Below are 27,462 nucleotides of genomic sequence, written 5' to 3'. Positions count from 1 at the left end.
GACTAATTATGGCAAAGGAGAATTTGATAAACTCTTCAAGCCACAGTTTGAAGACTTTGTAGTAACCCAAAGACCCTGACTCCTTTTTTCTGTCAATGAGTCCAGAGACCTTCATTCATTTTCTGAATGCAAATTAAGATAGTTTGGATAAAAGCAGAGACCTCCCTTATCCATCTCCAGGTTGGAGGAAAGTCCTTACCCCAGGTGGAGGAGTTCAAGTATCTTGGGGTTTTGTTCATGAGTGAGGGAAGGATGGAACATGATATTAGCAGGTGGACTGGTGCAGCAGTAATGCAGTTGATGTACCAGTTCGTTGTGGTAAAGAAGAAGCTGAGCCAAAAGCCAAAGCTCTCGATTTATTCCTACATTCCTACTCTCACCTATGATCATGAGCTTTGGGTCATGACCGAAAGGACAAGATCTCCGATATAAGCAGCCAAAATTAGTTTCCTTTCCAGAATGGCCTCTATAAGGGCACCCTTATTGATAGAGTGTGGAGCTCTGTCATCCGGAAGGAGCACGGAGTGGAGCTGATGCTTCTCAACATCGAGAAAAGTCAGCTGAGGTGGCTCGGGCATCTGTTTTGGATGCCTTCTGGATGCCTCCCTAGGCATTCCAGGCATGTCCCACTGAGAGGAGGCCTCTGGGATGACCCAGGACACGCTGGAAGGACTATGTCTCTCGGATAGCCTGGGAATGCCTCGGAACCCCCTCGGAGGAGCTGGAGAAAGTGTCTGGGGAGAGGAAAATATGAAGTTCTCTCCTAAGACTGCTGTGTCCGCGACCCATCACTGGATTAGCGGACGAAAATGAGATGAGATGAAATGAGCTCCCTTATCCTCCATAGATAGCAAGTGTCCCGAGAATATCGAGAAGTCCAGAAAAGGAAGCAAAAACTTTGTCAAAACTTCCCATGTTACTTCAGTGATTCAGCTGTAATCACATGAAGCTCCAAGAACACTTTTGTGCACCAAAAATTTTTAAAATAACCTCATTTACCAATGTCTTTAAATCAGAGTGCATGTTTACTACTGGCAATACAACACTTGCTTGTTTCGCTGCTGACTCTACAGACAATACAATGTATTCCTCATAGTAAACACACATTTTTAAAACCTTTATATTTAAGAGTGCAGTAATCCCTGCAGTGATAATCCACTTAAAACCAAGGCAGAGGTTGCAGGACCTGGTACAGGCCCAACTACAAGGTGACAGCCAGATGTAGTACATTTCTCCAAATGCCAAGCCACTCCTCAGACTTTCTGTAATTGGTACCGGTGCAGTCAGGATAAAGCAAAGATTTCCATACTGTATGCACAGAAGATGGGAATGGTCCTATACAGTAGGTAGCCATCTGACTTTTCCCAGTGTGACTGTTCTTCTTAAAACTGCCATCCCTTCAACTATGCATTGTGAATTCAGAATATATGTTTAGGGTGTCTGTGTCATGGAATAGGTCCGTTGTACATCACATCTGTTGCCAAGATGTTTTATTCACAAACTTCCCAGGGTAACACAGGCTTATCACTATGGCTTAGAATAACAGGATGGTGCTTCATTTTTGAGAACCCCTCAGGACCAATGTCTCCAGGGTTGTGGCTGCGGTTTCTTTCTTTACCTCTTCTATTCGCTGGCTAACATTTCAATACCTTATGCCAGACCTCCTGCACGAGCCAATCCCAAGAACATCTCAGGGTCTTTCATGTATAGCACAGCTTTCTTCATAGTAAGGGAATGCAGGAAGCAGGACAAAATAATGACCTGTAGAGATTGTCAGGCACTATCGGAAAGGGAAATAATCTCCTGAAAGTAAGGTGGGATGGCTGAGACATGGGAATTAAATAGTATATTTTCAAGTGTGTTTTTTAAAGGAATTGTTCACCCAAAAATGAGAATGTCTGCACCAATTACTCCCACTCAAATGGTTCTAAACGTCTCTGAATTTCTGCTGAACACAATACAAGTTATTCTGAGGATGTTGAAAAGAACAGCAGCCACTAACTTCTGTAGTATTTTTGTTTTTACTATGGAGGTTAATGGCTGCTGCTTTTCAACATTCTTCAGAATAACTTTCATTGTGGTTAGCAGAAGAAAGAAACTCAAAGGGTTTTAGATCAACAGGAGTAAAGTGAATTATGACATAATTTTCATTATTTTTATTGACTGAACGGTTTACAAAGAAATGCTTACAGTGCAAAGCAAAAAAAGAGAAGTTTTGTTCTAGTTTCTAAGCCAAAAATCTAACAATTCTACAATCAAAAAGCATTATTTGTCGTCAGATTTTTTGTTGTTGTGGTTTTTCAAAAATAATAAGCCAAAACTAAGAGAGTTTTTCAACAAAACTACCTAAATTATCTCCCAGTGGGCTAAAACTCAAAACTTTAAGTACGAAAAACCAATTTCTTTGTTGTGTACATCAGATTATTCATTTTAAAAGTCAAAAATGTACCCCCTAATCAGGGGGGTTCAAACTTTGCCTTGATTACCTGGCTCAGGTGTGTTTGATTAGAGTTGGGCTAAACTCTCCAGGACCGAGGCTGTGTCCGAAATCTCCCACTACCATTGTTGTGCTAGTTACTGAAAAACAGTAACTAGTTACAGTTACTTGTTACTTCATTCAAAAAGTAACTCAATTACTTTATCGATTAATTTCACCAAAAAGTAATGTGTTACTGTTAAAAGTAATTTTGAGTTACTTTTCTAATAACATTCTTAATGCTTCCATTAATGTCCTTATAACATCGCTTCACAGTTTTAATTAATTTGCATTGTTACAACTAAAACATAAGAAAAACGTAAATAAAAAGTAATTTTTAAACACTAATTTAAGTCAGACCAGCAGCACAAAAATAAAAACAATATCACAAGGTGATAAACCAGCTGAATAATATATTCAGAAACAAAACATGTTCTTTCACAGCTTGAGGATGAAAATAGCAACACTATACAACAAACATGTAACCTTTATGAAATGAATAAATGAAAGTAATCTGAATTATCATTCTCAATCAATTTGGTGAAACTCTGCACCAAAAAAACTGCTATTATAGACTTTTAAGGAATTTAATATACAGAATTTTAAACAAAACAAAAACATAACAGCTGCTCAAAAATTAAATCTATGAGCAATTTTCAAACTAACCACAAATTAAATGTGGTATAACGGATGTAAAGTAAGCTTTGTATATCCAAAGTGCAAAATCTGCTGTTGTCACGATCACCACCAACTTCATAGATCGCTGGATCTCACTCCCAATCCTTAAGGACTACAAATCTGCTCGTAAATGGACTACATATTCAGTCATGCCACACACACACTCACACCTGCTCCAAGTCTCTACTGATGACACTCGCACCACCTGAGGATCGTCAAAGACGGATTAGAAACACCATTTAAGCAGCACACACACTCACTTCCTTGCCGAGTCTTGTTATCTGTATAGTGACATTTCAACGCGGTCTCCTAGTCTTGTTTGCCTGTGTTTTGACCCTAGTCTTGTTTATTCTTATTGTCCCTGTCTGCCGCCTGCCTTCCGACCTCTCGCCTGTTATAGTGACTACGATTCTGGATTTGCCTTTATACACCTGTTTGCACCTGTGTTGACCATTGCTTGCCTGACTGCCAAATAAACCTGCACGTGGATCCAAACATCAGTCGTCTGTGTCACTCCCCGTGTTACAGCTGTTGAATAACAGGTATAAAAACATGTTTAACTATAAAAAAAATAAATCACAGCATAATTTTTCTGAACAATACAACACTATACTTTTAAATATATCAGAAATGAGTTACTGTGTCTACTAAACTAATCAATTTTGTTATACAGATAACAAATCTGTGCTTATTTATTTGAAACAACAGACATCTTAGTATTAGTAATTAATAATAGTAACGTTAATTGTCTCTCTTGCGCACACTCTTGGTGTACTTTGCCCGCATTCTGTCTTTGCTTTCGCTTGACTTTTGTCCAATCGAGCGCCTCATACATGACGCTTCTTCTTTACAGTGGTTGGTTGGCAACCACTATTTCCACAATGCGTCACTTCTGTAAACAGGAAGATGTAGGCTGAACTGCAGTCAAAACGAACTAACTTATCAAGTAACGGACAAACGCATCATATTATAACGATAACAGAGTTACTGTATTTAAAAAGTGATGGGCTACATTATTAGTTACTGTCAAAAGTAATGCCGTTACAGTAACGCAATACTAGTAACGCGTTATTGCCCAACTCTACCTACTCAGTAAGTACTGCATTTGAATTTTAATGTACTACTCAGCCATTAGAAAAGTATGTTCTATAGACCATTTTGAGGGATGTAAACAAAAACAATGGTCCTAACATATTTCCTGTTTTACACTTTTAATTTCTATTGCTTTCGAGAATCCAAAAAGAGCAACATATTAATAAATAATGTTATGATAGCGGTTTTAACATTACGTTATGATTGAATTGCCTGTTGTTACAATTACGAAATAGTTTGAAAACAAGCAGGAAATGTTCATGGGCCAATGACATCACTATGAACAAATGTTCTATACAGTATGAATGTGAGCAGTATGAATGGAACTCGGACGTACTACATCCACCATTTTGACATGATCACGTGACCTACCCACATCAGTTGCGTTGCTTCGCTACCATTTATAAATTCTCTAGCGGTGCATCATGGGATACCATAGCATCCATCAGATGCGCACTTCAGAATCTCACCAGATGAAGTAGGTCGTCCGGGTACATCTCGCCTACTGCTTTTTGAATTCTATGAATTCGGACATAGTACTCGGCTTGATACTGTCTTTAGTGTACTATATAGTATTGAAGTATGTGATTTCGGACGCAGCCCAAGTTTGGACACCCCTAATGGTACATATTAGTACCTTAATAGAGGATACCTACAGTACTTATTCCCCGAGTCAACAGGATCATAAAACTACTTTACATAAACTGTACATTTTACACTGCTTGGGATGACATAGCAAACATCAAAATAATTACTTGTTTTAGCTTCCGAGTGATTAATTTTATTTAATGCCACTAGTGGCACAAAGGCGACACCGTGGCGCAGCGGGTAGCTCTGTCACTTTACAGCAAGAAGGTTGCTGGTTTGAGTCCCGGCTGGGTCAGTTGGCATTTCTGTTTGCATGTTCTCCCCATGTTGGCGTGGGTTTCCTCCGGGTGCTCCGGTTTTCCTTATAATAAATATAACAGTTGGATGTGCCAAAACTTTCTTCAGTTAAACAAAGAGAAAACTGAAGTGATTGCGTTTGGGAACAGAGATGAGGTTCTCAAGGTGAATGCGTACCTTGGCACTAAAGGTCAAACAATAAAAAATAAGGTCAAGAATCTTGGTGTGACTCTGGAGTCAGATATGAGTTTCAACAATAATGTCAAATCAGTAACTAAATCAGCTTACTGTCATCTCAAAAACATTGCAGGAATGAGATGCTTTGTTTCCAGTGAAGAGAAACTTGTTCATGCTTTTATCAGCAGCAGGGTGGATTACTGTAACGGCCTCCTGACAGGCCTTCCCAAAAAGACAGTCAAACAGATGCAGCTCATCCAGAACGCTGCAGCCAGGATTCTGACCAGAACCAGGAAATCAGAGCACATCACACCTGTCCTCAGGTCTTTACACTGGCTCCCAGTTACATTCACAATAGATTTTAAAGTATTATTATTGCTCTATAAATCACTAAATGGCCTAGGAGCTCAATACATTAGAGATATGCTGACTGAATACAAACCTAATAGATCACTCAGATCTTTAGGATCATATAAACTAGAAATTCCGAGAGTTCAGTCAAAGCAGGGTAAATCTGCCTTCAGCTACTAACAGCGCCCCCTGCTGCTGGAATCAGCTTCCAGAAATGATCTGATGTGCTCCAACATTAGGCACTTTCAAATCAAGACTGAAAAAAAACCTGTTTAGCTGTGCCTTAAACACTGTGCTACATCCGACAGATCGCACTATTATGTCTGTCTTTTCTTTTTCACTCTTTTAAAACCTCTTTTAACACATTTTAATCTGTTTTCATCTGTTTTTAATCATTTTTATTATTTGTTTTTTATTTTCTTATGCTTGTCTTTTTTATTCTTGTTTATGTAAAGCACTTTGAATTGCCACTGTGTATGAAATGTGCTACAGAAATAAACTTGCCTTGCCTTACAGTCCAAAGACATGCGCTATAAGTGAATTGGGTAAGCTAAATTGTCCGTAGTGTATGTCCTGGTCCTTCAGGTTGAGCGTTGGGCTAACAACCCACCTCATAAAAGTTAGATGTTACAAAACACCAGTATGGTGTGGCAAAATATCAACGTCGATATAAATGACCCTGGGAGTAAGTAAGTAAGTGGCACAAAAACAATTTACGTTCGTAGATATCTTACATTTTGTGACGTACCTTTTCATCTCTTGGTTTTATCCACTGAGCTAGTGTCAGTCAGGGTGTGCTCAGTTGTGTGTGTGTGCAAGTGGACAGAATCAGAAAGCTCAGCTCATTTGAAACTGCGTCTCTCATTTGATATCTTGTATTTGTGCAGGAGGAGCCATACGTCATGCTTAAGAAGTCTGACAAGGCACTCGTCGGCAATGACCGCTTTGAGGGCTTCTGCATTGACCTGCTTAAGGAGTTGGCCAGCATTCTGGGCTTCTCCTACGAAATCCACTTGGTGCCGGACGGAAAGTATGGCTTTCAAGACGACAAGGGCCAGTGGAACGGGATGATAAGGGAACTCATGGAACACGTAAGTATTTAGCGGTTAACTAATAAGTAGGCCTACTAACAATGCAGTTGCTGCTGATTCAGATTTCCGCATCGCTAATTACGCCTTTCACTTTTTGATGTCTAAACAAAATGCCAAGATGACACAATAATGCAATTAACCGAATGAGTTGCTCGCTTCTTTTCTCTGAAACGCATCTTGCAAAGGTGACAGAACACACCTGGATTGCATTGACACACCGTGAAGACACAGCAGCAAGTGCTGCCGCAGCGAATATATGTTTAAATGCCTCTACCGAGTCAGCAGAACTGCACAATGCTGAAAGCCGATGTACCCCAAGTCCATTCTCTAGCATCTCTGTGCTGTCAGATTGGGGACGGGTGGAAGCCCTGTGACAGGGAAGGGTGCTGCTGTGCTGGCGTCTCATCCCATCGCCCTTTCGCCGTCCTCACCCTCTGAGGTCATCAGAAGCCCGGGGCTGGAGAGCTGTAATAGCTTAAGTGGCATTTAGTGGAGGAAGTCATATGGGGGGAGTCAATGGCGAGGTGCTGCAAGGGTTGGGAGAGGTGACTTACTGCAGCGGCACTTAATCTTCCATGTGCTTTGGCCTGATCTGGCCCGATTGCAGTCACCTTGAGGCGAACAAAGGGATTATGGCTGGAAGAGTCAAAAATTGAGAGGGCGTGCGTATATGACCGCAGGTGAAAAAGTATGAGAAGTACATACAGTAGCTGTCTCGTCAAATGTAATGAAGTTTAATTTGGATGACTATTTTTTTGTTGTTGCTTTAACTTGTTTTAATAAGTTAATCAGATTTCAGCAATGTTTTTATTATATAAAGTTTTATTTAATATGTTTAGTCAGACTGATTAATATAAGTCGAGATGTGTGGAGTTTGCATGTTCTCCCCGTGTTGGTGTGGATTTTCTCCGGGTGTTCCTGTTTCCCTCACAAGTCTAAAGACATGCGCTATTCACCTTATTCTTCAGGTATGAGTGGGCACAGCCATTTGAATCTTTTTGACTCGAGACTTCCGGTCTCATTCACTTTCGATCATTTATAGACGTTAAAAACAGCTTGTTATGCTGCTTGATGTTGCAATCTTATATTTTCTTATTATATTATTCTACTTTGTCTGTATAGTCATGCAAAGACTTTGTTTTTTGTAGTAGTTTGACTGACGTTAATCGTTTCTAGTTAAGTCATTTCTCCCTTAGGCGACTGAATCGGAAGTTCTGAAAAACAACGCAAAAATGAGCGCACTTCCGCATTGAAGAATAAGGTCAATAGGTAAATTGAATAAACTAAATTGGCAATAGTGTATGAGTGTGTGTGTGAATGAGTGTGTATTGGTGTTTCCTAGTACTGAATTGCAGCTGGAAGGGCATCCGCTGCATAAAACATATAGTTGTTTGAATAGTTGGTGGTTCATTCCGCTGTGGCGAGCTCTGAAACAGACTAAGCTGAAGCAAAATGAATGAATAAATAAGTTAAAGCAGCACAATTTTTTTCTATAGTGTAGTTATTAGTACTGTTGATAATTGAGGTTTAAATTAAGGGTTATGGCTAAACGAGGCTTCGGTCATGTCACAACATGGGGTGCAAAATTAAGTCTTAAAGGCATGAATGTTTTAATGAGGATTTCGATTATTGTGACAGAAATGCTGCTTTTTCACATTGTATAATATTGCTGTGAAATTTACTGGTCAATTTGGTTGCCAGCAATACTGTAAAAGTGTACTGTAAATACTGTAAAACCTACAGCACAGTTGTAATTGTTAATTTACTGTGTTTACTGTGAATATTACCTGCAATACTGTACAATTTACAAGTACGCTGTAAATTAATACTTTACTGTAGTTTTACAGCACAATTGTAAATATTAATTTATTGTGAACTTGTATATTTTACAATATTATTGGCAACTAGAATGACCAGTAATACTGTAAAATTTACAGCACTTTTACAGTGCAGATTATAACCCAAGGTCACTTTATTTTAAGGTAAAACTCTTACTATCATGTAAATTATTAACTATGACTTTTGCTTTAATAAATGCTTAATTAGCTGCCTTTGATAGATGTTATTAAGGTACTTTTTCATTGGGGATGTAGGCTAAGATCATGCAGAAAATATACTTTATAAGTACACTACCTGACAAAAGTCTTGTCGTCGATCCCAGTTGTAAAAGCAACAAATAATAACTTGACCTCTAGTTGAGCAGTGGCAGAAGGTAGATTTTTCAGATTAATCAGATTTCAAGATTCTCATAGAAATCAGTCAAGTTTGGTGAAGGAAAAATCATGGTTTGGGGTTACATTCAGTATGGGGGTGAGTGGATGGCAACATCAACAGCCTGAGGTATCAAGACATTTGTGCTGCCCATTACATTACAAACCACAGGAGAGGGCAAATTCTTCAGCAGGATAACGCTCCTTCTCATACTTCAGCCTCCACATCAAAGTTCCTGACAACAAAGAAAGTCAAGGTGCTCCAGGATTGGCCAGCCCAGTCACCAGACTTGAACATTATTGAGCATGTCTGGGGTAAGATGAAGTAGGAGGCATTGAAGATGAATCTAAAGAATCTTGATGAACTCTGGGTGTCCTGCAAGAACGCTTTGCCATTCTAGATGACTTTATTAATAAGTGATTTGAGTCATTGCAGAGATGTCTGGATGCACAATATTCAATCTTTTTCCACTGCACCATGACTTTATATTCTTTACTGGATATTATTTCTGTCAAGTGACAAGACTTTTGTCTAAGCCAGTGTTTCCCAACCCTGTTCCTGAAGGCACACCAACAGTACACATTTTCAGCCTCTCCCTAATCAAACACACCTGAATCAACTCATCAGAACATTAGAAGAGACTCCAAAACCTGAAGTTAATGGGTAAGAAATGGGAGATATTCAAAATATGTACTGTTGGTGTGCCTCCAGGAACAGGGTTAGGAAATACTGGTCTAAGCAAAGTCAGACCTTACTGTCCTAATTAAATAATTAAAAATCAAGGCATGATCATATTTTATTTTGGTAAAATAAGCATAATCTAGAGGCCTTTGTCTTTCATCTGATACCAAATGATCAACTAGATGTTATTATTTGTTGTTCCTAAAACTTGGATAGGCGACAAGACTTTTGTGAAGTAGTGTACTACTAAATAGTCAATATCCTAGTAATAGACAGGTAAAAGTCACTAGTAAATAGTGAGAATTACCAATCTACTAATAATGGTACATACGTTTGTAGCTCTTATGTTTTGTGATGGAATACAGTTCTTTAAAATATTGTGATCACCATTGCTAACAAATTAACTGATAGTTGTTACAACAATTTGTATCTAGCTGTTTATTAAAGTACCAACACAAATAGAGCAAACTACAAGTAAAGAAGTAAGCAAATACAGTACATGTACTGTTCGGTAGACCCACATATTACCTAAAATACATATAACTGAGATCACATATATTTTAAATTTAATAACTGCAGTTATGAAAGACATTTAGTGAATCCACTTGATTTAATAGTGAACTTTTTGTCCATTCGTCCACTTTTATCCCTAATATTATTACGTGTTTTCGATTTAGTGAATCAGTTTAGTCTGATGGTTCAAAAATGACAAACAGTTCACTATTCATTCACTCTGCTTAGTCCCTTTATTAATGGGTCGCCACAGCAGAATGAACCGCCGAACATTCAAGCATAAGTTTTACGCAGATGATGGCATTCCAGCAGCAACCTAGTACTGTTAAACACCCATATACTCTCACATTCACACACACACACTCATGAACTATGCCCAATTTAGTTTATTCACTTATAGCGCATGTGTTTGGACTGTGGGGGAAACCGGAGCACCCGGTGGAAAGCCACGGCAACACAAGGAGAACATGCAAACTCCAGAAACGCCAACTGGCCCTGGGACTCGAACCAGTGACATTCTTGCTGTGAGGCGACAGTGCTAATCACTGAGCCACCGTGCTTAAGCAATTCACTACTTAACCCTCAATATATCTTTTAAATACTATTTGTCTGCTCTTATACATGATATAAAGATGCGTTTTTGATTTAGAGATTTTATCATACTGATGGTTTGAAACACTAAAATGAAAAATGTACAGTTGAAGTCAGAATTATTAGCCCCCCCGGTTTATTTTTTCCCCCAATTTTTGTTTAACGGAGAGAAGATTTTTTCAACACATTTCTAATCATAATAGTTTTAATAACTCATTTCTAATAACTGACTTATTTTATCTTTGTCATGATGACAGTAAATAATATTTGACTAGATATTTTTCAAGACACTTCTATACAGCTTAAAGTGACATTTAAAGGATTAACTAGGTTAATTAGGTTAACTAGGCAGGTTAGGGTAATTAGGCAAGTTATTGTATAACAATGGTTCGTTCTGTAGACTATCCGGAAAAAAATCTAGCTTAAAGGGGCTAATAATTTTGACCTTAAAATGGTGTTTAAAAAATTAAAAACTGCTTTTATTCTAGCCGAAATAAAACGAATAAGACTTTCTCCAGAAGAAAAAATATTATCAGACATACTGTGAAAATTTCCTTGCTCTGTTAAATGTAATTTGGGAAATATAAAAAAAAAAAAGGGGGGCTAATAATTCTGACTTTTACTGTATAATAAACTATTCATTCTATTTTGGAGCTCTTTGCAAGGCTCCAAGGGACATCTTTCTGATTCTGTGTGGTATATATGAGGTAATTATTCAGTCCAAACAGGGTTGTGGAAGGGCCTGAGTTTTCAGGACTGTAGCTTCAGACCCTCGCAGCAATAACATGTCTTCTCCCACGCATAATCTGAGACGGTCGGACAGAAGAGCCTAATGAGTGTGGAGCAGAGCACAGACAATATGGACAAAAAATAAATAAAAAATACAATGCAATGAATTACGCAACAGTGAATCCTTACTTTTCAGGCAACCCCCAGCTTAGTTCAGCAAACCAAGCAAACACTTGGGCCCAATCACAGTTCTATTTTTGTACCCCTACCCCTTCCCCTTGGCCCTTGAAACAGAGTGTGAAGGGGAAGGGCTTTAAAATTTACAACTAAGAATTGGGACAGCACTACAGCACCTGCACACGTCATCAGATGTCTTCCTGATCTCTTGCTTCGTATGAGATCGACGATCGCGACTGCTGTAGTTATTCCACTTGTGTTATTTCTTGGTATTTATCTTCAGGAAATCACCGAAGGCATATATTGTGTTATCATAACGATCTAATGTGGCAATAAGCTCATAACTGTACTGTGTATTTACACAGTGGCCATATTTAAGATCAGTGCCATGATCTCCTGCGCTCCGCTAGTGTCTGAAGGGAAAGCGCGTTCACATTTCACCAGATCCGGTACTATATTTGGTGACGTACCATGTCGACGTCAATGCTTTCAAGCAACAGATCCGAACCCAACACTATTCATTTATTCGACTCTGAGTCGACTATTTCACTAAAGAATCAATAGTTTTAAACACGGTGCACTTTCAGATTTAAACCTCAGCTGGATGTTTTCATTCACTTAGGGCTGAGTTACACACTGTAAGGAAGCTAATTTTCCAAAGTCCATAATAGGGGCTCTTAAAAAAAAAATCTTTAATCTAGACACATTTTAGAAAAGCAAACGCATTGTCTTGTTTTAAACAAAAAAAGTGTCAAAATTAGATGTGTTTTTCCTTAAAACAAGCAAAATACCTTGCCAATGGTGTAAGCAAAGGGTTTCAAGGAAACAATCACTTAATTTGGGCATAATATATCTTAAAACAAGACAGTATTGTTTGCTTGTCTAGAAAATGCTTCTTGATTTAAGAATTTTTTGACATTTGGAATAGAAACAAGACAATAAATTAAAAAAGAAAAGCATTATGTATGTATATGTGTGTATATATATATATATATATATATATATATATATATATATATATATATATATATATATATATATATATATATATATATATATATATATATATATATATATATTTATTTATTTATTTATTTATTTATTTATTTTTATTTTTATTTTTTTAATCTGAAGCAGTGCAGGCTTATGTTGGCCAACTATTTCTTTCTGATATAGTGAAATCAATACAACTGTTACTGTATGCATCATTTACTAACACTCGGGGAAAAAGGAGATTTGGTAAGAGGTGATTAATTGGTCAAATTATTATAGTAATGGCAGGTTATCATATAAAAAAAGTGTGATAAACCTGGTAGACATTTCTAAACATGTCGTAAATAATCGAAACCAAACTAAATCACACCACATTACCTGCTCATGATCTCCTTGCGTTCTTAGTAATTGCTCTTCCATAAACATCTGTCTGAAGAATTGAAGCAGTTTTAGTTTCATGTCAAACTCATTGTTTATTTTATTTCATTTTATTTTATTTTATCTTATTTTATCTTATTTTGATGACACTACACGTCATGCACGACAACTGCCATTAAGTCTTTGTTATGACCACTTGACATTACCAAAACAACAGATGACAGATTTATGTTTATGACAAGTTTTGTTGTCCTGGTAATGTCAAGTTGTCTTGACAAAGACAAAAAAGGTTGTCATGTATTTGTTTATGTCAAATTGTCATAACAAACTGTCATATTTGTATTTAAAATGACCCAACTGAGCAAATGACATACATAAAATATTACTCAAATTTATGACGTCATGATTATAAAGGTTTCATGACAGTCTTATGAACACCCCTTAAACTAAAGTGTTACCAAGCATTCTAATTTATTGGATACTTGCACTTGTACGTACTAAACATGTTCACACTAATAAGGGAACTCGGTGGACATTTATGAACACATAAATAATAATAAACAAACCTAGTAATTGTATTAATTGAAACCAAACTCCTGCTCACAATCTGCTTTACCCACTATCCGTCTGAGGAATTGAAGCAGTTTTAGTTTCGTCAAATCTTGAAACCTGAGGCTCAATGCGACAGATTTGGGTGTGTAGTATACTTGAGCCTTATCAGATGGCCTGCACAGTATCGAAGGTGCGGTGTGTATTTTTAGGAGCACTCATTTTGCGGCTGAGTGCCCTTCTTGCTGCTGTCTATATAGATAAGCTGATCTGGAATCAGCAGACCTGAAAAGCAAACTAAGAAACAAGCTCTGGGACCTGACCTCGGCCTGCCACATGAGGCTGAGCTAGATAGAGTGTTTTCATGTGAGTAAACTCAAAGCCTTATCTCTGAAGAAGGATTTATGGACTCGGTGATTTCTCAACCGATTCTCCCCAAATGTTGCAGCTTGAGCCTTTCATGAAAACAATTTAAGACTTGAGCGCAGAAGGAGATTCTTTTATTTATTTATTATTATTTTTATGGAATGAGATTTCCGAAGTTAAAATGGCATTTCTGATTTCCCTGCCATTCGTACCTCAAACTAAGCTGTTACCGTTGGGCAAAATCTGCTCAATATCCTTAAACTTCATTCATTCATTTTCCTTCGGCTTGGTCCCAGTACTAGGAAACACTCTCATGTGTCCAGATTTTGTTTACCCAATTCATCTATACCGCTTGTCTTTGGGCTGTGGGGGGAAACCCATGCCAACGTGGGGAGAACATGCAAATGTAACCAACCGGTCCTACTGCACCCCGTCTGAGCTGGGATCGAACCGGCAACTCTTTGCATGGGAGTCAGTTGCTTTAACAAGGAGGCTAAAGACCATGGCTTCTAACATCTGTCACCACAGCACCTTTTGAGGTCAGAGGAGTGAGGTTTACCTACACTCACCCTCCTAAACCTCACTCCCATCCCGGATGAGCCCCCACGTGTTACCCACCAGTCCTACTGCATCCCAACCGGGTCTGAGCTAGGATCGAACTCACCACTCTTTGCATGGGAGTCGGTTGCTTTAACAAGGAGACTAAAGACCACCCTAGTGTCTTTCACCAGAGCACATTTTGAGGTCAAATGAGTGTGGATTACCCACACTCACCCCCCTTAACCCCACTACCATCCCAGAAAAGCCCCCACGTGTAACCCACTGGTCCTACTGCACCTAAGCCGGTCTGAGCTAGGATCGAACCGGCAACTCTTCGCATGGGAGTCAGTTGCTTTAACAAGGAGACTAAAGACCACAGCCCCCCTAGTGTCTGTCACCAGAGCATCTTTTAAGGTCAGAGGAGTGAGTTTTACCTACACTCAGCCCTCTAAACTTCACTCCCATCCCGGACGAGCCCCCACGTGTAACCCACCGGTCCTACTGCACCCAACCTAGTCTGAACTAGGATTGAACTGGCGACTTTTTGCATGGAAGTTAGTTGCTTTAACAAGGAGACTAAAGACCATGGCCTCCTAGCGTCTGTCACCAGAGCACCTTTTGAGGTCAAAGAAGTGTGGTTTACCTACACTCACCCCCCTAAACCTCACTCCCATCCCAGACAAGCCCCCACGTGTAACCCACTGGTCCTACAGCACCTAAACCGGTCTGAGCTCGGATCAAATTGGCAACTCTTTACATGGGAGTCAGTTGCTTTAACAAGGAGACTAAAGACCATGGCCTCCTAGTGTCTGTCACCAGAGCACCTTTTGAGGTCAGAGGAGTGTGGTTTACCTACACTCACCCCCCTAAACCTCACTTTCATCCCGGACGAGTCCCCATGTGTAACCCACCAGTTCTACTGCACCCAACCCGGTCTGAGCTAGGATCGAACTGGCGAATCTTCACATGGGAGTGAGGTCAGAGCAGTGAGGTGTACCTGCATAGCTGGTACTCCATTACACAAAATACACACAGAAGTGGCAACTGGCCCAGCTACTGAGGCGAACATGCTACCCACTGCGCCACCGCATCGCCCCATGATGATATTTGTATTGACAAAATTGTCGGATAGCTTAAACACCAATTATATTAATGAGGGTAGCAGCACATCCTTTTGTTGCTGCTGTTGTTAGTTAAATAGGACCCATTATGCAAAAATCACTTTTATAAGTGGTTGTGTTGCAACAGTCTGTGAATATAACCAGGCTATAGTGGGAAAAACTATATATTCATTTTATTTTTAATAATCACACTTGACATTCGATTGACATTCTTTCTTCGTACATGTCATTACGTACAAAGCCCCGCCCACTAGTGACCATCTCCCCCTTATTAGCATAACATTTAGTCTTGTTTTTGAATCTATGCTGACACAGGCGTTTGTAGCTCCGCCTACCTTTTGAAAAGAGTACAATCTCATTTGAATTTAAAGCGACAGTCTCCAAAACGGCACAATTAAGATCAAAGCCTAAAGATGTCAGTTTTAAAGAGTTATTAACAATATTTGTTGGGTATTTTGAGCTGAAACCTCACATACACACTCTAGGGACATCGAAGACTTATTTTACATCTTGTAAAATGTGGAATAAAGGTCACTTTTAAAGCAATATTTTACCCAAAAATTTTATTTTACTCACTATTTACTCTCCCTCAAGTGGTTCCAAATCCTTTGAGTTTTCTTCTGTTATACACAAAATAGGTTATTCAGAAAAATGTTAGAAATCTGTAACCGTTGACTTCCATAGTGGAAAAAAAGTGTCTGTTTTCAGAACTGAGTTACTCGAGAGCCCTTGTGGGGAGTGCGCGGGGAACTGAGAGGCTGTTATTAATGGCTCTTGTCAAAGTTATTTATCAGCTCAATTTATTTTCATCAGTATTTTTTATTAGCTCTTACAGAATTTTCATTACTTGGGTATTGTTCTTTACACGATGAGTGTGTGTTATTGCTGCCCGTGACATGCGCGCGGAGGGTCATCCATCGAGGGCTCGTAGATTTAAAGAAGACAACAAGCAACGGCGGATTAGCAGGGGCTTGTTTTGGCCTGATAAAGTGCCATTAAATCATAGGGTGATACATTTTAACTGTCAGCCTGCATGTTCACATAAATCATGGTTTCATAACTGAATTACCAAACGCCTTTGCCCTAGTACATCTATTTAACGGTACGGCGCACTTGTAGGTTTATCAAAATACGTCAGACATCTTCATTCGTCTTTGTAGGTCAACGAGCATCGTAAAGTGAAGGGTAAACTCAAAAATGCAGGAGACAAAAATATAAACTTTGGAAAATGTTTTCAATTCCAAACTCAATTCCAAACATTGTCATGTTTTTAGCTCCATAGCTTAGGGTTTTATTTAGAAATTTTTATTTATTTATTTATTTATTTATTTATTTATTTGTTTTTGCTAGTATCTTTAAATTGAAAAGCCTGTTTTTTAACATTAGTTGTCTTGGGATATTTATAGAAAGTCATCGACTGTTTTTACACAAGAAGCAGGGTGTGAATTCCACAATGATTTTAAATGAATTTTAATTAGTGAAATATGGTTTGCACCGATCTGTATCTAAAATAATTATATATTAAAACTAATCAATATAAAAATACATTTGGCCACCCCTATTCTGGTTCATACCATTCCCTATTTTGTATCACTTATTTTAGTGCACATTTTAGATTATCGCATAAACAAAAAACTTAATGGAAATGGGATAATTCACCCAAAAAATGAAAATGTACTGTTATTTTAGAAAATCTGTAACCAAATACTTTCATATAAGCAAATTTCAAAAACAGGTTGGAAACAAGTAAAGGATAAGTAAATGAAGACAGAATTTTCATTTTTGGGTGAACTTTAATTTAAATTTTCTGTTATGTTGTTTAAGCAGGCATAGTATGGAGCTTAATATATGCAGGGTGTCTGCGGGGTCTTAACATATTTTTTACGTAGCGGATGCCCTTCCAGCCACAACCCAATACTGGGAAACACCCATACACTCTTGCATTCACACTCATCCAATACGGCCATTTTAGTTTATTCAAATCACCTATAACGCATGTCTTTGGACTGTGGGGGAACCGGAGCCCCCGTAGGAAACCCACGCGAACACGGGGAAAACATGTAAACTCCACACAGAAATGCCAACTGACCAAGCCGAGGCTCGAACTAGCGACCTTCTTTCGTGCTACCCACTGCACCACCGTGCTGCCCCTTTACCATTAGTTGTCCTGGGACATTTATAGAACTATTTTTAGACCACTATTAATAGACAATCAGCTGTCTATAAATAATGTAAGATGTTTGCGAAAGGTATTTTCTTTTCCAGCCTTCTGTGTGAAAATTGAAAAAGTGTTATGACTGCAGCAGTGACAGTGACAGATTTGTGGGAGATTATGGATCACTCGTGGGAGTTAGATAGGACACGCTTTCCAGGAGACTGCTGGAATATATGATGTCAAACTAAAGACAAGAGCTTTAAATATTTATTTCGTTTATATTTATCTTGCAGACTAGCATTCGATTGCTGCAATGTCAAAAAAAAGAGAGCTTCTTAAATACTCAGCTGGATATTAATTAAAGTCATAAGGACCGTAGTGTCAAGTAGGACATCACAGTTTATTTTTTCTTTTCTATTTTTTCTAAAAGCTGGCCACAAATCCCAGTCCAAAGCTAAAGGTCATGCCGGGGAAGGCGTTAAATGATGCAACAGGCTTATTATACTTGATTTAGTTATAATTGATGATCTCATTAATCATCCAGCCATGCCAGTGTTAATGGCTGCCGTAGCACGTCATTTCTTCCTGTTATAGTAATTAATCTTTGCTCTGGTGGATAAGCCGGAAGGTTATAAACCAGCGCCGGCTCATTGTCTCGCTGTACTAACTTTGACTCGGACTATGTAGGACCTTTTAATACATTTTCACAGTCTTGAGCACTTGGCCGAGTTAAATCATTCTCGTTACAACCTGACAAGCAAAGACAAAGTCTTTAAAGGATTATCACAGATGATATTGACAAGTCCATTGTCCACGAGCGAATATTGACATTGTGTCTCTAACCTGGCTCTGGCTTTGCTATAATTACCTCTGGCTCATACTATTGTTTCCTTTTTTTCTTCCTTGTTTTGGGAGGGTTTTTTTCTGGTAATCCTGTCTATAAACTATGATTATGACACATGTGAATGTACTATGAAATATTCATTCATTCATTTTCCTTAGGCATAACCCCTAGTTTATCAGAGGTTGCCACAGTGGAATGAATCGCCAACTATTCCAGCCAACGTTTTACGCAGTGAATGCCTTTCCAGCCACAACCCAGTACTGCAAACTCAACACAGAAATGCCAACTGACCCAGGCGGGACTTGAACCGGCGGCCTTCTTGGTGTGAGGCAACAGTGCTAACAACTGAGCTACCATGTCGCCTGCACTTAGCATTATTCATTCATTTTCTTTTCGGCTTAGCCCCTTTATTAATCAGGGGTTGCCACAGCGGAAAGAACCGCTAACTTATCCAGCATATGTTTATATACGCAGCGGATGCCCTTCCAGCTGCAACCCAACACTGGGAAACATCCATACACACTCATTCACACACATACACTATGGACAATTTAGCTTATTCAATTCACCTATAGCGCATGTCTTTGGACTGTGGGGGAAACCCACGCCAACAAGAGGAGAACAAGCGACCTTATTGCTGTCAGGCGACCACTGAGCCACCGTGTCGCCTTCACTTAGCTTATCTAATATTAAATTATGTTGTATTAATAAATCATTAAATAATAAATCTCTGCAGTTTTCAAAGCTTATATATTGCTTGTTTCATGGTGAGCTCTGCTATACAGGCCAACGTGAGACTAGTAACTAATATTATTCCTTTTCGTTGTACAAATGCCTCACTAAAACTGATCCGGGATCATGTAAAAACGATAACAGCAGTCCAGTGATTCGCCACTGAGAGGCGATCTAAGTGAACTCACACCATTCATGTGGATTTAAGTGTATTAAAGGGGTGGTCCATAACAATATCATATTTTAAACTTTAGTTCAGTGGTCACCAAACTTGTTCCTGGAGGGCCGGTGTCCTGCAGATTTTAGCTCCAACCCTAATCAAACACACCTGAATGAGCTAATCAAGGTCTTACTAGGTATACTTGAAACACCCAGCCAGGTGTGTTGAGGCAAGTTGGAGCTAAACCCTGCAGGGACACCGGCCCTCCAGGACCAAGATTGGTGACCCCTGCTTTAGTTGATGTGTAATGTAGCTGTGTGAACATAAACAACATCTCTGAATGTAAGACGCTCAAAGTTCAATGCAAAGTGAGACATTGGATTTTACAGAGTTAGCTTAGCAAACCCTACAGCAAACGAAGTTTGGGCACTACAAAAAATACATCTGGGTTAGTGAGATCACAAGGACTTCAGGTTATGTGTATTCATTACTCACATACACCCCCCACGCAGCAAAGGGGAGTGGCCAGAGGCACTGTAATCTTATAGCAGAGAAAGCTAAAATGGCGTCCAAACGCTGCTATTTCCACAGAGCTTCTTCTGTTTCTGTATTTGGGCTTCCAAAGGACACGACACAAAGAGAGAAGTGCTTACAGTTTAACTTTAATTATGTTCCAGAGAAATATAATAAATATACAGCTAGCATTTGACAAAGGAGAACTTCCAGAATCTCTCCCAGTTCAGTGCTGGATTCGACTAAAACCTCCTCAAAGAAGGAGCAGCTCCAACCAGAATAGAAGAAGCTGTAGATTGTGAGCCACAACCTGCAAGTATTTTTATTTGTTCAAATTGATCTATTACATGCACAGTTTCTAGCGTTAACTGTATGTTGTAGCTAGGAGGTAAACAAGCATGTTAACAATGGCAAATGCTGTTTGGCACTGATAACAATTTAACAACAATTCATATTTATCAGTCAAACCGCTGTAAACACCCACAATCTTCAGCAGCGCTGAAGTGGATTTGGACACACCCGTAGGGCTCAGTTTTAATGGTCTAGATGCAAAGTCTAAAGCATTAAAAGCGTGTCCACTTTTGTTATTTTAAGGATGGAAAAAGATGCTCTGCACCCTGGCGCATGGTCTAACAGGGTTGTGCTTATTCTCTTAATGAGTTCTGGGTGTGTTTTGAACATAACGTGCATTAAACCAATCAGAGTCTCATTTCCCATTACCTTTAAGAGTCAGATGCGTCGTGCCATGGTGCATTTGCTATTTACATGCCGGACTTTGTAAGTGGAAATACTAAATGCATCATTAGCAAGAAAACAGTTAAACAGAGCATCTGCAGCGCGAGGATAAAGAACGAGCCTCCTCCAATCGGCCTTTACTTTCTCTTTCTCTCTTTCGCTGATAAGGAAACAGTGTTGTGCACACTCCACTGAAGACATCCATTAGCCTACATAAATAATTTTGTTTGTTAAGCGCAAAGATTTGTTTCAAAACTATTTCTAAATTCAGTTCTTATTTCCAGAAAAGGAATAAATGAACAATAATAATGAAGTGTGGAGTTATATCCAAACACACGTCCTATGCTCCATATGGTCCAAAACCTGACAGAATTTAAAGGATTTGCTATTTAAACAACACGGCGGAAAACGGGAAAATTAGTGTTGCGCTGGTCTGAAAATAGCAACACGTCCCGGCAAACACGTCTTGCGCCTTATTGCGCCGGGTGTATGACAGGGCCCCTAATGCTTTTACGCCATGCACTTTAGACTTTGCACGTAGATCATTAAAATCGAACCCAGAGAATTTAGCGCTAATTCATTTGCTGTGTGCCCTGAAAAAATATGTTTGCTGTTTGTTCAAACTACTTATTTAAAATGAGCTGAAACGACACAATTGTTACATTTTTGTGGGGACAACTTAATTTATTTATGTTCAATCCACTTAAATTTGTAAAAAAATCTATTAAGCTAACTTAATTCCTTCATGTTGTCACAACACAAATCGATTGTGTGAGATCCAGCATTTTTTTTACAGTGTACTCCACCTGTAGACACACTGTAGTCATTCTGTCTTTGGATCTCCTTCTTTTTCTTTGTCTGTTAGCCACATGCTGTACTATATTTTAGGCAATCAGGTCTGTCAGTCAGGACTGCGGCTCTTTTTATAACCACTGTCCAAAAGAAAGAGACCACAGTCAGGAAAGAACATTACAAAGCAAGCCACTACAATTCACCATCCAAACACCAGGACGGGGGTCAAAGCAATGAAATGTCACGGAAAGCTTGCGAATGCAACAGCGGCCTTGTGGTTGAGGAAAGAAAGGACATCACGTCGAGATGAAAATGCTTCAGTCCGCGATGGTTGGATTGTAGTATTTTGTAAGACCAGAGTCTGGACCCCTTTGCGAGTTTCATCATGTTAGGGTGGAAAAACGCGGTGAAGCGTGCACCAAGCAGCTGGTTTCATTAACCTCCTGTCCAACCCTGGAGAGAAGGAAGCAGGGTAAGGCGATGTAAATGGTGACCTTCTAAATATGCAGCCAGATATCAGCGAGTGAACGCCTCCCTGCTCCTAGAGAGGGAGGGAGTGTAATGGCAGACAGCTAGGAAGAAAAAAAAAACTAGGCCACTTGTTTCAACAGTTGAGTCACCTTGGCAATACTGACTTTGAGCCTCCGGGGTGTGAATTTGCCCGTGTTACGGAGCGTGATGGGACGGTTTGTGTGCTGTCATATCTATATTTCTCACAAGAGAGACCGTTTTCCGTTATTTTTGGTAACAATTATATTGTAATGATCCGCGTGTAGCAATTGCTCTGTTTTGTCATGCTGTTATACAGCCTGTAATTGCTCCAGCATCAGCCCAGATACGTCCATTAAGAATGAACAATGGCTTCTCAAACAATGGACTTCATCTGTTTTAATAGTTATTGTGTTTCTCACAATCGCGCTCAGTTTGTACTAGTTGGATAAATTCGTGATTGTGTGCTAGCTGTGCCTTCTGAAATATGCCTGACGGAAGTCAATGAAGACAAAATGTTCTGATGTACTTTTTTAATACATACTGTGCACAGTTGTATTGCTTCATCAAATGCCTTTTTATAGCTTATATTGCTCGAGTATAATATAGATAGTATAATATATAGTATATTATAGTCTAGAGCAGTGTTTCTCAACCACGTTGCTGGAGGACCAACAGCTCTGCACATTTTCCAATCAAACACACTGCAGTCAGATTTTCAGCTCATTAGCAGAGACTGAAAGACCTGTAAAATGGTGTGACAGACATAAGAGACATCCAAACATGCCGTGTTGGTGGTCCTCCACACTGTAAAAAAATACTGGTTGCCTAAAAATGTTTATATTATATATATATATATATATATATATATATATATATATATATATATATATATATATATATATATATATATATATATATATAATACGTAACGTATACACCTCTAGTTTGAAAACAGTCAGTAAAGTGAGTCCAGCTTTTTTTAGGTGGGAGTGTCGAGTGGCGAAAGAGGGGTTTGCATGAAAAGTGGAGTTTCTTACGCGTAGCAGGCAGTGCAAACACAGACACAGGTGAGATGGACAGAAATTTGGAGAGCAGCATTTACAGTGGATCTGAAAGCTGTGTAAAAAAGTAGAGGATTTCTCTTCACCAGATTCCACCCAGTCACATTATCTGGCTGATGACAGTGCAGGTCCACTGTCTTATCATTTTTAACCTTTCAACACAAACAAGCTCGTGAATGCAGGAGAAAGTGAAGATTGTCCTGACGAGGCGAATATTGAAGTCTCGCAATGGTAGTTATTATGTCCAACTGTATTTGTTGAGGCAACGCAGTGGCGCAGTAGGTAGTGCTGTCACAGTTAGAAGGTCGCTGGTTCGAGCCTCGGCTGGGTCAGTTGGCATTTCTGTGTGGAGTTTGCATGTTCTCCCTGCGTTCGCGTGAGTTTCCTCCGGGTGCTCCGGTTTCCCCCTCAGTCCAAAGACATGCGGTACAGGTGAATTGGGTAGGCTAAATTGTCTGTAGTGTAAGAGTGTGAATGCAAGAGTGTATGGATGTTTTCCAGAGATGGGTTGCAGCTGGAAGGGTATCCGCTGCGTAAAACATGTGCTGGATAAGTTGGCGGTTCATTCCGCTGTGGCGACCCCGGATTAATAAAGGGACTTTGCCGAAAACAAAATGAATGTATGTTGTATGAATGATGTATTTGTTGAAATAAACAAATAGCTAATAAACACACCATTGTGCCTGCCACAGATACTGCACTGCACTAAAAAAGTGGACTGTTGTAATCTTAATTGTCTCTGTTGTAATCTTAGCACGCTACATCAGTTGTGAAAACATTGGTCTGGCAGCCTACCTCACACCCGCTTCGGGTTCAGAGCAAGGATGTAACTGTTGTAACTACAACCGTTTAAAAAGACACCGAGCAAAGCATTTTCAGTCCATAATATTATAGTAATATTACTGTAAACTGCTTAGTAACTTAAGTCATTTCACTAAGGTATGTCTTCAAAAACTGAAAGAGTGCTGCTGACGAAACTAACTTCTGGATAAACATAAACAAAGAACACTGATCACACACTTACCAAATCCGTAGAGACAGGACAATCGACACCAACTGGAACCGCGTCTTTTTTAAAAGAAGGCAAATCTGAATTTCTCCATTTCCAGATGCGTTAAGCTCTCAAGTAAAACATGTTTTACCTGTCAACATATATCACTGTCAACATCTCAAAAAATGTGTTTTGGTGTTTCGTGACCCTTTAAGATTTCTTAGATATTTGGACTAAAAACAAGACTTTTGCAGTGTAGTCTAAATTAGTTTGATACTTTTTCAATACTCTTTCCAATATGGAAGCTGAATGACTTGCCAGTGTGTTTCATGAAGAAAATGATTGACTAAATTATACAGTATGTTTCAAAAGACTTATTCAATCTTAATGTTTGTTTCCTTAGAGAGCTGACCTTGCTGTGGCTCCCCTCACCATCACCTTCATGCGAGAGAAAGCCATTGACTTCTCCAAACCTTTCTTGAACACTGGCATCAGTATCCTGTACCGGAAACCCAACAGCACCAACTCCGGCTTCTTCTCGTTCCTGAACCCCATGACTCCTGATATCTGGGTTTACATCCTGTTGGCCTACCTGGGGGTCAGCTGCGTGCTCTTTGTCATCGCCAGGTGAGCCACATCCCATTGTACAACTGTGGCTATTAACCTTTGTGGTGCCATGAAATATTTGCTTTGGATTCACTCAGTAGAGCATCAAAGGGCAAACGGTTATGTGTTATTAGTGGTGTTTGCTAAGGCGAAAGGACCAAACCATATCTAGGGAGCAGAATATTAAAGAGATTTGCCGGTGGGATTTTTGTGGCCATTGAAAAACCTTTACAACCACCCAGAATGCTGAAGGAAGTGCATAGCAGACACACGCTAATGCACTTTAGGTGCATAATGCACTTGGAAAATTCTGATCACAACAGAAACTACATGACAACATCATAGCAACAGATGGCAGCAAGTTTTACACAGGCCATCACTAGATCTAAAAAATGTATAATAATATAGTACATTTAAAAGTGCTCATCTTCATGACTTCAAAAGGCAGAGCACTGGAAAAAAGGTTGTTTTTTTTAAGGAAAGAGTCCTAATTCCTCACATAATTTTGACAGTATTATTTCTAAAAACAAGACAATATTTTTTACTTGTCTAGAAAATACTATATATATATATATATATATATATATTCATTCATTTTCTTTTCGGCTTATTCCCTTTATTAATTCGGGGTCGCCACAGCGGAATGAACCGCCAACTTATCCAGCACGTTTTATGCAGCGGATGCCCTTCCAGCTACAAACCATCTCCGGGAAACATCCATACACACTCATTCACACTCATACACTACGGACAATTTAGCCTACTGTTGAAAAAAAAAAAAATGAGTGAATATAGAAGAGAACCCAGTCCAGGAGACTCGAAACAAGCAGAATTCCTTTATTGAGACGTGTTGGTTAATCTGCAGTCATACAGCGTCTTCAAGAAGTCCATGTGTCTGCAGAGCCTATAGGAGGTCTGCAGTCTGCGAGTTTTATCACAAGTCTGAATTAAGACAAAGATGTCCTGTCTATATTGTCTTAGGAGGAGGGGAGATGGCTAAACAAAGCATGCAAATTCAGTTTTGGAGTCAGCAGGGTAAATTGGCATATAGGTGTAGAAACCGGCCCAGCTACTGACCACACAAGGTAATTAACAAAATGGTTTCTGTAGCATGAAAGCATGACCCCCAAATTATGTTCTGGAGACAGAAACCGCCTGACCAGTTGACCGAAAAGAGAAAACAAGTTACACAGCCGTGCTGTGAAACTGACACTTTGCATTACTTTGGGATATAAATTTATATTCCCACACTACCCAATTCACCTGTGCTGCATGTCTTTGGGGGAAACCGGAGCACCCGGATGAAACCCACGCGAACGCTGGGAGAACATGCAAACTCCACACAGAAACGCCAACTGACCCAGCCGAGGCTCGAACCAGCGACCTTCTTGCTGTGAGGTGAAAGCACTACCTACTGCGCCACTGCGTTGCCTATATATATGTATAATCACACTCATAGCAGTTCGATATGGCTGTATATCAGCATTGGTGGAAGTTGTTGCTTTCACATGAGGCTGCAGGCCGAGTGCCTTAGTGTGACGATATACAGACATATACGCCACCAGTGACGATATACAACCATATCGCAGTGCTACAAGTGTGATATTGCGTTTATACGACAGTTCGACGGCATAATCATGTGCATAAAAAAGAACATCAAATACGGAGATTACAAAAATCCTTTTGTAAGAGGAACTACTTTTTATAGCCATTCATTTACACCTGCAGCTGATGTCTGTTACAGCAGAAACCGTTATTAATTCACCAATGTCAATTTAGAGCTAATATTTGAATGATTCTTTAGCATAATATCTAAAGTGATGACAAAACAGGTGATTTTGTTCACATGTTAAGATTATAAGGCTGAACGGCATGAAATGCCATCAGTCTACAGAGATTTTCAAGCATTTCTCTGTTGCAATTTTGAGATCACAATAATTAACCCCGAAAAGGCCAAAGCAGCACTAACACTACCAGATTACTGTTGTGTTTGCTATGAGGAAAAACGCTAAACACATGCGGGCATTTCTTCTTTCTTTCTTTTTACTAAACGAGTCTGCAGTAACGAACACAGTAGACGCATTCGATGGCCAACCAAAAAGTAACCTCAGAGTTATACAAAGAGGGGCCAACACAAAATACACACATTCCTGAGTTGCAAGTCCTATCTCACACTCAATACACTACAATTACTATGATATAAATACAGCACGGCAACATACAAAAGAGAGAGATCAACTTAGAATGCCCAAAATTATAAATATTTTAAAATAGGCACTTATGAATTATGTCCTTATGAATAAACTGCATAGTTGCAATCTAAACAACTACATTCTCAACTTAAAAAGCCTCAAAAGTACATTATGGTGTTCAACAGCTGCAATATTTGTCAAACTGTAGTCCTCCGCTTGCCACTCGTGTTGGCGGAGCAATACACAAGAGTGAAGAGGCTGTATATGTATATATATATGTATATATGTGTATATATATATATATATATATATATATATATATATATATATATATATATATATATATATATATATATATATATATATGTGTGTATGTATATATATATATATATATATATATATATATATATATATATATATGTATGTGTATATATGTATGTATGTATATATATATATATATATATATATATATATATATATATATATATATATATGTATGTATATATATATATGTATATATATATATATATATATATATATGTATACATATATATACATATATATACATATTCAGCACCATTTTAATTGGA

General features: G+C 38.9%; 1 protein-coding gene across 1 annotated transcript in view; it reads left to right on the top strand.

Moving 5' to 3' along the window:
* Positions 1-27,462, top strand: part of grik3 (glutamate ionotropic receptor kainate type subunit 3) — a 248,163-nt gene that overhangs the window by 189,094 nt on the left and 31,607 nt on the right. Inside the window, exons 10-11 of the mRNA XM_056474801.1 lie at positions 6,547-6,750; positions 24,478-24,701. Of these exons, the coding sequence (XP_056330776.1) occupies positions 6,547-6,750; positions 24,478-24,701 (428 nt within the window). The remainder of the gene's footprint in view (positions 1-6,546; positions 6,751-24,477; positions 24,702-27,462) is intronic.

This window comes from Danio aesculapii, chromosome 16 (genome assembly GCF_903798145.1).
Source record: "Danio aesculapii chromosome 16, fDanAes4.1, whole genome shotgun sequence".
Taxonomy (NCBI): domain Eukaryota; kingdom Metazoa; phylum Chordata; class Actinopteri; order Cypriniformes; family Danionidae; genus Danio; species Danio aesculapii.
Note: the sequence above shows the minus strand (reverse complement) of the source record. Positions and strands in the feature narration are given on the sequence as shown.